This window comes from Arachis ipaensis, chromosome B3, assembly GCF_059453495.1.
Source record: "Arachis ipaensis isolate K30076 ecotype BB chromosome B3, ASM5945349v1, whole genome shotgun sequence".
NCBI classification, from domain to species: Eukaryota; Viridiplantae; Streptophyta; class Magnoliopsida; order Fabales; family Fabaceae; genus Arachis; species Arachis ipaensis.
Genome location: NC_142438.1, coordinates 7,585,160 through 7,597,465, shown reverse-complemented (window position 1 = coordinate 7,597,465; position 12,306 = coordinate 7,585,160). Strand labels below are relative to the sequence as shown.

Genomic DNA, 12,306 nt, shown 5'->3' with positions numbered 1-12,306 from the left:
TGTAATTTTCATTTGGCAACTTGATTATCTTGACTTTCATGACATTATAGTTATAATTTGATAGAAATTAAACTATATGTCTTTGTTAATTTTCTGCATGTTTTTTAGCCTCTTGCTAATCCAAAATTAAGTATATATATCTATGAGTTGGCATTTGAATTTTAGCATGTTTAAGCTTTTTTTTATTGATTTTACTTTTAATGTAATCTAAAAATTATACAAATATCATTCTTTATATAATAATATTTGTAAGATCCGGTTAATTAACGGCTAATTAACCCATAAATGAGAATTTATTCTAGAAAGCCAAAAATGTTATTTTTATGGCTTAATATGATAGAGGAAATTGAGACGAGAATTTCGGTACCAATTTTATGGAAATCGGACCAAGATTGGACCGAACGGGCCAAACCGGTCCAACCGGACCCAAAGTGGGCCCTTGGCCCAACATAACTAAACCAAAACCCTATTTTTCAGCACTCTCTCTCCTCACACAACACTAATACACGCTGAAAAAGAGAGGCCATGGAGGGAAGAACACTCTCTCAAGTTCTATCTCTCACTTGATCTTTAAACCACCATAACTTTTGATCTAGAGCTCCGATTGCCGCTCCGTTTGCGGCCACGTGTTCACCGCGAAGAGCTCTCAAAAACCCATACAATTAATCTTGAGGACCCAACTCTCTTGAAGGAGAAGGTTAATCTTGTCTCCTTTGACCTTGGGTGTGGTTGTGTATATGTGAATATTGGAGCTTGATTGGTGATTTTGGAAAGCTTGGAAGAGGGTTTTGTGTGATAAAATCTGTTCTTGGAGGTGTTGATGCCTTGAGAGCTTGTGGACAAGTGGTTTGGAAGTGCTCCGGTTGAGCTTGGGAAATTGGCTAAGGTATGGTTTCGGTTTCCCGTATCTAATATGTAATGTGGTAGGAAATACTTAGGCTAGAGGCCCTAAGATAGGCATTGAATTGATGATGTTGTGGAATGGTTGAGATATATGATGTGATCATATGTGTGATTATGAATATTGATGCCTTGATTGTGTGATATGTGAGAAAATGCATGTTGTGATATATGCTTGATGAATGATTGAGGTTGAATTGATGGGTAGTGCCATATTGTTGGTGAGTATGATGATTATGTATAATGATGGTTGATTGGAAATTGATATTGTTAGAAATTGGGATGAGAAGGATGTATGACATAATATTGTGTTTATCCTTTGGCCTTTTGATTGAGAAGTGTTAAAATGGTTGGAGGTAGTTTTGAGAATTTTGGTAAAATGTCAATGCGTGAGTTGAGGATGGCTTGTTGTTGAATTTGGTACACTTTGATTGATTTCAAAGAAAAGGGATGAAATTGGCATGTTTTAATTGATTTTGAAAAGAGTTGAAAGTGGCTTGTTTTGAAAATGGCACTTTGTGGTTTTGAATGAAAATATGGTTTTTGGGCATACTTTGACGGGACATAACTTGGACTACGGATCTTTGATTCGTGCCAATTCTGTTTAAAAATGAAATTGGATCCGGGATGTCCATGCCGTTCGAAGAACGGGTGAAAAATGATTTAAAATGAGAGAGTTATGACCGTCGGAAGATTGGGGGTTGAATCTGTGAATTCTGCAGCTTTTAACTTAGAAAATTTTTAGCAGAATGACCCCTCGCGCGTAGGCGCACTTGGCGCGTATGCGCCGTTCTTCGAGAAAGCATCATCCACGCGTGCGCGTGGAGTGCGCGTACGCGTGGCCCTGTTTTCATCCCAAAGTTGATTTTTGAGTTTTAAAAGCCAAATTTCATACTTCTAAGCCTCCGATCTCACCACTTATGTCTTAAATCATTATGATATGCCTAGCATGAGAAAAAGGACTAGTGAATGTGGTAACTTGCGAGTGAAGCAAGGGAAAAATGAATGATCATTGAGGATCAAAGATGATTATGTGAGATGCGGAGAATGGCGGTGGAAGTACTTGTTATGCCATGGGCCGAAAGGCCGTAATTGTTAATGAATTGGCTGGTTATGGATTTAACCGTGAGCCGGATGGCTGGATTATTGCCGTGTTACGGCGGAGCCATGTTTATGGCCAAGTATAAATGCATATATGCTGTTGATTGAATTGTGAATGTTTGCACTTCCACCATTGGAGATGAGGGTTTCCCTGGGTAGTAGCAGTGGCTAGCCACCACGTGCTCCAGGTTGAGACTCGAAGCTCTTTTGACCCTATGTCGTAAGTGTGGCCGGGCACTGTGAAAGGCCCGGATGAGCTCGCCCCCGTAAATATTCACCAATGATGGTGATGGATAAATATTCACCAGTGAGGGTGATGGATATAGATCATGATTATGATCAAGTTTATGATGAGTATAACTCGAGTTGGGGATGCACGACAGAGGGACAGTCCAATGGTTAGCTACCAGGACTTGTCGGGTTGGCTCTATAACCGACAGATGATATCATCAGCCACTAGGGACAGGCATGCATCATAAGCATACTACATGAATTGTTTGAGATTGCCTATTTGACTGCATATTACTTGCTAATTGCCTAAATGCCTTATTTGTTCCTATTTGTAAATTTCTTGTCTGATATAACTGTGTTTGCTATATTATACTCCTGCTGGTGGTTGGGAGGTCTGAAGGAATTGGAAAGGGAAGTATTAGTTAGACTGAAGAATCTTTAGCCAGTTGCCACTTACGGTTTAGCTTGTTTATAAGCTTTGATATTATCTGGAGGAAGTTCTAGGATTGCCTTCGGCTTTCCTCTATTATTATGTATTATATATGTGGAAGCTGTTACCGTGCTGGGGACATCTGGTTCTCACCCATGCGGATTTTGTGGTTTTCAGATGCAGGACGTGAGGTTTCTCGCTGAAGCATGCTGGAGACTTCTGGATTAGCGAAGATCCTTTGTTCTCGGGACTCTGTTTTGGGTTATATATCTTGTTTAGATACTTTTATCTCCATTAAATAATACAAACTGTGACGACTCCTTCTAGAGGGAATTTTTGGAGAATAGGTTTTCTGTATTTGTGTCCCTTTGGGTTTCCTTTGGGGTTTTCTTATTTTATCATATGTATATATTGCTATGCTCGGACCGGTTATCTTCGCAACCGGGTTTTGAGTCTTGATATTCCCGTTTTTCACACTCTTTATATATATGATCTTGCGCTAGCTTATTCTTTGCTCGTTACGTTATCGATCAGAGTGTTGCGCGTTCGAGTTACGGTTTTTGTTTACCCCCTTTTCTACAAGGCTCCTAGTTATAATCAATCATTCATAATACTATACGTACTAAATTTTTGTTTTAGAGGTCGTAATACCTTGCCATCTCTGAATTATGACTTAAGCATAAGACTCTGTATGGTAGGGTGTTACAATATTAGTTAATAATAATAAATTAATTTAAATATTTTTATTATATTTTAACCAAATAAATTCATAAACTATAACAAAAGACAAGAATAAAGTATAACTCTAGTTAGAGAGTTATCACTTCAAAAAAGGTTCTATAGGAGCTCTAGTATAGGTTGCTGCATGCACAAGACAGAATTCGAACCTCCGACATTTGCTTAAGCGGACGAGTGAGTTGACCATTCAACTGTGTTGGTTATATATATATAATGCACTAAGCATTTTTAATAAGGGATATTACAAGGGTAGGAAATTTGAATATTTTAATCACCTTGATAAGTTGAACAAGTTTATTTTCCAACGTAAGGAATAACTCATCCATTGTCAATTCTCCAAAATGTGCCTTTAAAAGGGGTTGAGTAATAGCTCTAATGTATTTAGCTACAATTTGCCCTTTCATATTCTCATCAACCTTATTGTCATCGTTAGCATCTCCATTCATGTTGAATAGTTTTCAGTTTGTGAACAACGAAAGATCCTTCTTCCTTAATTATTTGTTTAACTTCCTCCATTGAGGGGTCATAACTTGGCATATTGAAGCATTCCAAAATTGCCTTTTCAATCAGATTCTGCACACAAAAATATGGTATTTTCACCATACATGTTATTGTGCATAACATACTGAAGTGTTCATTAAAGGACAGATAAAGTATTGTTATTGTCTCTTAGAGCAAATTTTTATTTTGTTTCAACTTTTAAATTTTAGTTTATTTTGTTAGAAACAATTATTCATTTAAAAAAAAGACCAATGACATCTACTAATTTTTCTTATCAATAACTTTATTAAATTAAGAAGAAAGCTAAGAATAAACGAGAAAAAGAAATAACTATAAAAATATGATAATTAAAGAAAGAGTAACTTTTTATACTCACTTAAATTTATCTAACACGAGATGTTTTAAATTATTTTCTTAATAAATGTATATAATTATGAGGTATATATTAGTATGTTTATGCTATGATAATTATAATATCTATAATATATTTTTTTAAAAATATTATTAAAATTAGAATAATAATTTTTTATTATTTAACAATACTTTTAAAAAATATTACTAAAAAAATCCTTACTAAAATACATAAAAAATATAATTTTAATTTTAACAACACATATATAACTATTGTAGCATCGACCATCTAAAGTCCACCTATTTATAATTGGATAATTATAATACAGAAATACTTTTATTCATTATTTTATTAATTATTATATTTAAAATTATGTAAAAGTGTGTATAATGTGTACCTACTGTTGAGATTTCTTATACTTAATTATAGGAATTCTGTAACTTATTTTTAGGGATCTCTTTTTGTAAATATGGAAGCTATAAATTAGGATACTAAATTATAGGGTCAGTAGCTAAACGATAAGGCCTAGAATAGTAAACATTTTTTCTATATATGTGTACATATACGTTGAAATAGTTAGAGAGAATACAATTGATTTTCTTCTTACAAAATAAACTTGGTACCAGAGCCCAGGTTACGTCTAGTACAATGGACAAGTCAGAGTCTGACCCCTCTGAACCCTCTGGCACTAAGACTGCTCCTATCATTATTCAATCTGAAAATTCATCTTTCAATGCTAGAATTGTCCTCAATGAAACGAACTATGATGTTTGATACTAGATGATGGAGATGCATATTGCTGAGAAGGAGAAACTCTCCTTTATTCGTGGTAAAACAGCACCACCGACTGAAAAAGATGCAAGTTACGACAAGTGGTACACAGACAACCAAAAAGTTAAGAGATGGCTATTGATGTCCATGTCTCCGGAAATCATGAAGCGATATATTCGTCTTCCTACTGCTCGTGAAATTTGGAAGGCTTTATAAAAAGCTTTCTATAATGGGCTGATGAACTGCAAGTTTTCACCTTGAATCAGAGGGCTTTTTCTGCCAAACAAGATGGCAGAACACTTTCTATCTATTATGGTGAATTAATTGAAATTTTTGGTGAGTTGGATCATCACAATAAGGTGAGTATGGAATCTGAGAAAGATGTAGAACTGTATCGCAAATCCATTGAGAGACAGAGGGTGCATATCTTTCTTGTTGGTTTGGATTGTGAGTTCGATCAGATTCGTGGTGATATTTTGAGAAAAGATCCAATCCCTGATTTAGAAGAATGCTACTCACTGGTTCGTCGTGAGTTTGTGTGGCTTGCAACAATGAAAGGAGAACCTGAGAAGCCTGAAGCTTCAGCCCTTGTTAGCCGGAGCCGATCCACTCAACACAAATCCAATCCCAATCAGCAAGATCGAACAGGCTCCAATCATTTTAAATCTACTGATAGTGCTAACAAATCCACTTATAGATGCGCCCATTGTGATCAATCTGGCCATACCAAAAGTCACTGTTTTGAACTTGTGGGATATCCGGACTAGTGGGATCATAATCGTGATCCACGAAAGAAGAATTCACACAAGAACTCCACTTCTACAGTTGTAGAATCAAAGGTAGATCAAGATATTGAGGAAAAAGGCCCAGCTTTGGTAGCAACAGCAGGTAATGGAGGTAAAGTTTTAAATATTTGCGCACCTGTTTCTAATAGTACATGGATAATTGACTCTGGTGCTTCGGATCACATGACCTTTGATTCTAGACAGGTTTCATCCCTTAAACCTTTCTCACAAAAATTTGTCTCTACTGCTAATGGTACAGTCGAACGCTTTAAAGCAAGACTAGTTATTAAAGGGCACACTCAGGTCTATGGAATTGATTATACAGAAACATTTGCACCTGTAGCCAAAATCAACACAATTCGAGTCTTGTTGTCTTTAGCTTCAAATTTGAACTGGCCATTACAACAGTTTGATGTGAAGAATGTCTTTCTACATGGAGAGTTGTCTGAAGAAGTCTACATGGACCTTCCACCAGGATGCATGATACTAGAAAAACACACTCAAAAGATGTGCAGATTAAAAAAATCGTTGTATGGGATTAAGCAATCTCCAAGGACATGGGTTGGAAGATTCACCAAATTCATGAAGGCTTTCAACTACAATCAAAGCAATACAGATCATACTTTGTTCTTGAAGAAACAACATGGTAAGATAACTGCACTTATTGTTTACGTAGATGACATGGTGGTAATGGGAGATGATCCTGAAGAAAGAAAGGCATTACAAAGTTACTTGTTTAAAGAATTTGAAATGAAAGGTCTCAACCCTTTAAAATTCTTCCTTGGAATCGAAGTGTCTAGATCCATCAAAGATATTTTTCTATCTCAAAGAAAATATACTTTAGACTTGTTACAAGAAACTGGCATGTCAGCCTGTCAGCCAGCTGATACACCAATGGAAGAAGGATTGAAGTTATCAGTTGAATCAAATCAAGTGCCAGTCGATAAAGGGCGATACCAGAGATTGGTTGGAAGGTTAATGTACTTGGCACACACAAGGCCAGATCTTGCATATGCATTGAGTGTTGTGAGCCAGTTTATGCATAATCCTGGATAACAACATATGAATGCAGTGGTACGTATTCTGAGATATCTGAAATCTTCTCCAGGAAAAGGAATCTTGTTCACTAAAAATGTAGATTGTCAAAATATGGATGCATATACAGATGTTGATTGGGTTGGGACAATAAATGAACAATGTTCAACTTTTGGTTATTTCACCTTTGTAGGAGGTAATCTTGTTTCCTAGAGAAGCAAGAAGCAGAATATTGTAACACGTTCAAGTGCAGAGGCTGAATTTAGAGGAATGGCACTTGGACTATGCGAAATACTATGGCTATGACTCTTCTTGATGGATTTGGATTTTTCCCCCAAGCAACCAATTCAATTGTATTGTGACAACAAGGCTGCATGTGATATTGCTCATAATTCGATCCAACATAATCGTTTGAAGCATGTGGAAGTAGATAGATTTTTCATTAAGGAGAAACTAGATGCGAAGATTCTAGAGTTACCTAAGATTCGATCAGAAGATCAATTGGCAGATATCCTCACAAAAGCAGTTTCAAGTCAAGTTTTTTCAAAATTCTTAAGCAAGTTGGGCATATGTGATATCTATGCACCAACTTGAGGGGGAGTGTTGAGATTTCTTATGCTTAATTATAGAAATTCTATAACTTATTTTTAGAGATCTCTTTTTTTAAATATGAAAGCTATAAATTAAAATACTAAATTGTAGGGTTAGTAGCTAAACGATAGGGCCTAAAATAGTAAACATTTTTTCTATATATGTGTATATATACGTTAAAATAGCTAGAGAGAATACAATTGATTTTCTCACAAAATAAACTTGTGGTATCAGAGCAAGTCCTTGAGTGACATGTCCATTAGCTCGCAACAAGTTCTCATTTCCGAAGTATCTTCTTGTCTTCCAATGAATGTCAAAAGCATGCCACCACTTGGTACCAATTCTTCTGGAATTGCTCCAAATATGCTTTGTGCATTGACACAGGACTTGTTCTTGTTAAATATATGTTGTCCCACATTGGCTCTTCTCCTTCAATCAACTTCTTTGGAACCTGAAATTGTACACTCTTATATCATCTTTAATCTAATTTAATTCGTAGGAAAAATATTATTTCCTGCTATCACCATTTCTGTTTTGTATATTTGTTAAGAGGAGCGCCGAAAAAAAAAATAGAGTGAAGCATTTTTTATGTAAATAAGCTTAATTTTTTAACTTTAATCTAATTAATATTAATTTATTTAATAACCTTTAAAAATAAATCGTTAACTAGGAGTATTAAATGGGGAGACCGATTATATATCAAATATCGAAAATATTTGGTAATTAACCAAAATAAATTACCCAAAAATAGTAAGAATTTATTTTATCTAGTATTTATTAATTATTATAATAATTAATAAATATTAAATAAGATAAGTTCTAGCTGATTTTTTTGTCTTCTTATCATAATCTATACAAATTTCGAAAATGAAAGTCCGATCCATTCATTTAAGATAAATCTATATTAGACTAAACATACTAATATATTTTTGCAAATCTGGTTAGCCACCGAATGTACACCGCTAATCTGGCGCACCCTATTCCCCAATCTGGAAGCCTAACAGCAAGTTAGTTGCATATCAGTTATTAGTCCCAAGTTAGGGAAAGTGGAAATTACAGCTATCCAACCAATCACAGCTGGCAGAGTTAGTTAGAGCAAGGATACGGTTATTTAGTTAATTGTGGTTAGCTTGATTAGTAAGTAATCTAACTCTAGTTAGTTTCATCAACTTGTATATATGTAAGGCTCCTAACCACATCCCAACTCAAAAGTAACTGTACTGTATACAGTGCAAAATTTTAATTTGTTGGGATTAATATTTACACAGAAATATTAGCAAATCAAGAAAAAAATAATGGCATTATAGTGGCTCATTTGTTAAATTGTGTATTTGGACATTCGAAATGAAATGGAGTATTTAGAGGAAAAAATAAATTTAAAATATTAAATTATTTTTTTAATTTAAAAATTAGAAAAAATATTTAAAATGACAGAGAAATCATTTAAAAGTAACTTATATTTAAAGAAATACAAATATTTTATAAACACTAAAGCTAGAGTGACTATTTATTCATGCAACATGTAATTAGACGGCTCAAAATATAATAAATTATTATTAAATCGTTGTTCCAACAACTTAAACTAATATATAGAAAACTAATTATATCTCTAACAATAATCAAATAACGCATATATTTCAGTCGTCAAGCATTCTTTATGAGTGATATTACGAGAGTAGAAAGTTCTAATACTTGTACCTCCATCAACCATTGAACAACCTTATTCTTAAATCTAAGAAATAATTGGTCCATGAGTTCTTCTCCAAATTGTGCTTTCAAAAGAGGCTCTAAAACAGCTCTATGGTATTTAGCTATAAACTCTGCCCTCATATTTAGATCAAGTTCATTATTGTCATCATTAATATCTTCATTTATGTGTGCATCCCAATCCAGTGTGACAGATTCCAACCTTAGAAGAGTGAAAGATCCTTCTTCTTCAATTACTTCTTTAGCTTCCTCTATTGTAGAGTCATACAGTGGTAAATTAAAGGACTCCAATTTTACGGCTTCAGTCAAATTCTACAACAAATATCATTATTATAACATCTGATTATCAAAAATATTATATATACAATAAATATCAATCACCAAATCAGGTACTATATATATATTTAGATATTAATATATATCGATTTAAATATTTTTTAATTAAATAATCAATTATCAAAATAATCAAACTTGTTTATAATATTATAATAAAAAAGTTATTATAAGATACAGAATATGTATTTCTATATATTGTGGTTAATTAATAACTGATTTTTGGTATTTATATATATATGTTTGAGTAAGAGGTATATCATAACTATATATATATATAGTACAAAACAAGAAATATAAAGGAAAAAAAAATTATTATATACATACCTCCAATACCATGTCATTTAGTGTTGTGCTAATTAGCTCCCAAGCTTTTCTCATAACAGGAGTTTTGTCCCTTCCAAGTAAAGTAAGAAACATGGCACCTCCAGGTACCAGTTCTTGTGAACGTAATTTAAGAAATAGTTTAAAGTCTTTTTGGAATTTTTCACGATATGCTTTGTGCATTTCTGGAGGACTGGTACTTATTAGATGTATATTTTCCTTATTAGCCAACTCCTTTGGTGCCTATTATTCAAAACATACGTGAAAGTAAGAAAGTTTAATAATTCTGTTGGTTACTACGATAGTTTTATTAAATTTTCATCATTTAAAAATTTATAATTAAAAATTTATATTAGATAAAATTTTATAATTAAATTTTATTAATTTTTATATAGTATAAAATCTCAGTTATAAGTTTTTAAATTTTAAAAATTAATTAAAAATTTAATAAAATTATAATAGTATTTAAATTAAAATAAATTTATAGATATAATTATTTTTTAAGTTTGTTACTAATACGGTAATAAATAAATAATTTTATAAATAGAAATTATAAAATATTCTATAATAATTATAATGATATTTTTTGAGTTTTAAAATTCTCAATAATTGACTCAGAAGAACTAAATTTTTTAATAATTTCTTTCTCAATATTAATAACCAATACTTATTAATTTTTTTTTATTAAAAAAACATTCAATTGAGGAACTAACAAACATAAAATAGTACTAAATTGAATGAATAAAAAAATATCCAATTTGCCAATGAGTTATAATTCAAATGGCATAGTCTCTTCATACTCACTTAAAAGGTTGCGGGTTCGAATCTCTCTATCTTTGGTTAAAAAAAAATATATCCAATTTGACAAATATAATGCTAAAAAGTATAATTGCTTGGGCTCAGAACTTAACTTAAAAAAAATTAAAACTTCTTAAGTTGTAATTTGTAAATTTGTTTTATCAATCTATAAAAATACAATAATATTAATATTTATTGAATATTCTAATATTTTTGTATAATATAAAAAATTAAATTAAAAATAATAAAATATAAAATAATATTAAATTAAATAGATAAAAAATACCTGATTTTATTGTAACCAATTCCATCATTAAAATTAAAGTCAGTGACCTGCTTTTAGCCCAAATTCAAAAATCAAGTTACTAATGTTAAAAATTAAAAATCAATAACTTTATGTGAGAGTGAGTTAAGCCAACTAAGCTGTGCGTTTTAGTTTGCAAAAATATTAGTAATTTTTTTATAAAAACTAAAGCTTCTACCTGAGAAAGCCAATGAAGACTGTAAGAGGAATGAACCAAGTGTAAGAAATTGTTGGGAAATAGCCTGCTGTAAAATGTTCCAGGAGCAGCATAAACAAAACATGGACCAAATTTATGTGTCTTCTTCTCTTCTATAATTTTCAAGAATTGAGAAAGTGATTGAAAAAGGGTATTGAAATCGTTTCCAAACAGATCATTCAAGAAGAACTGAAAAACCGGTAGCTTAGGATTCAAGTTACAAGTAGTGATATCAACAATATTTATGATATCATATATCACTTGAAGTGTATTTGGTCCTGAAGAACATCCTAAATCAGCCACCTTCAAACAGCAAGGATGAGGAGTAACACTATATAACCTCATAATACTCTCTTCTAGAATGGGTTTTGCTGTCACCATTACCTTTTTCTGCTCAAAATTAAATTATACTCATTACTTTTATAAATATAGAACATTGTCCTATGTCGACATTCAAAAACCAATTACCAAATCAGTTATAATATATAATCACTAAATATATAATCAGCCACCATAATAACTAAATTCATAATAAACTAATAATAAAAAATTCCTTTACAGTAGTACAATAATTTTTTATAAGATATTAAATACATATTTTTATACTATTAATTGATAATAATGACTAATTCTTTTTATATACTTAATATGATTATATAATATAAACGATTGTAAGCAAGTTTAGATATTGTAAAATTGAATTAAATTAAATTAAGTACTAAAGATAATTTAAAAATTAATAAATGCTAAGGACAATATATATAAGTAAAAATTTACAGAGAGAGAATTAAAGATATTGTAGGTACCTGAAACTTAGAGTTATTTGCGTAGCTAGTTTCTCCATTGCCATTGTTCATGTGGAGGACTTGCTGGGCATCCATTCCTCTATTTAAGTGATGTCTTATTTCTGTGGATAATCTCCCTTCTATATCTATATCTATATATATACAGGTGCTTCATCACCTCTCTTGATATTTGTACACTTAAATAAATATTTTAATTTTATACATACACTTAATTCATTTATTATTATTACTGATTTAAATATGTTTTTTACACAATTTTATTTCTTTTATTTTCTAAATGAAATTATCATTATTCATCATTTATTTACTCTTTTTTTTATCTATTACTTTTATACAATTAATAAAAAATAGTAATCTAGAAACGATCATATCTATTATATATTTCTAATTTTACAACCAAAAT

The 12,306-nt window shown here is 31.8% G+C and overlaps 1 protein-coding gene and 1 pseudogene across 3 annotated transcripts; one reads left to right on the top strand and one right to left on the bottom strand.

Annotated features, from left to right (window-relative positions):
- The first annotated feature begins 4,901 nt into the window (after positions 1-4,901).
- Positions 4,902-6,865, top strand: LOC148569728 (uncharacterized; annotated as a pseudogene).
- Positions 6,866-7,585: 720 nt separating this feature from the next.
- On the bottom strand, positions 7,586-12,017 carry LOC107632284 (S-adenosyl-methionine 4-1-methyl-2-pyrrolidinyl-3-oxobutanic acid methyltransferase-like). Of its 3 annotated transcripts, none has more exons than XM_021117970.2 (5): positions 11,904-12,017; positions 11,080-11,487; positions 9,803-10,042; positions 9,134-9,454; positions 7,586-7,886 (listed from the first exon to the last, which is right to left on the bottom strand). In XM_021117970.2, the coding sequence occupies exons 1-5, from the start codon at positions 11,976-11,978 to the stop codon at positions 7,749-7,751; spliced, it is 1,182 nt and encodes a 393-aa protein (XP_020973629.1). In that variant the 5' UTR covers positions 11,979-12,017; the 3' UTR covers positions 7,586-7,748. The 3 variants fall into 3 exon arrangements, with proteins under 3 accessions (XP_020973629.1, XP_088365668.1, XP_088365667.1); XM_088509542.1 differs by having other exon boundaries at positions 11,080-11,146; positions 11,904-11,991; XM_088509541.1 differs by lacking the exon at positions 7,586-7,886 and having other exon boundaries at positions 8,875-9,454.
- Positions 12,018-12,306: the final 289 nt, after the last annotated feature.

Coding starts and splice junctions, on each gene's coding strand:
- LOC107632284 (XM_021117970.2), bottom strand. CDS start 11,978: ATGGATGCCCAGCAAGTCCTCCACATGAACAATGGCAATGGAGAAACT. Junction 11,488..11,903: donor CAAATAACTCTAAGTTTCAG/GTACCTACAATA, acceptor AATTTTGAGCAG/AAAAAGGTAATGGTGACAGC. Junction 9,455..9,802: donor TAAATGACATGGTATTGGAG/GTATGTATATAA, acceptor TATTTGTTGTAG/AATTTGACTGAAGCCGTAAA.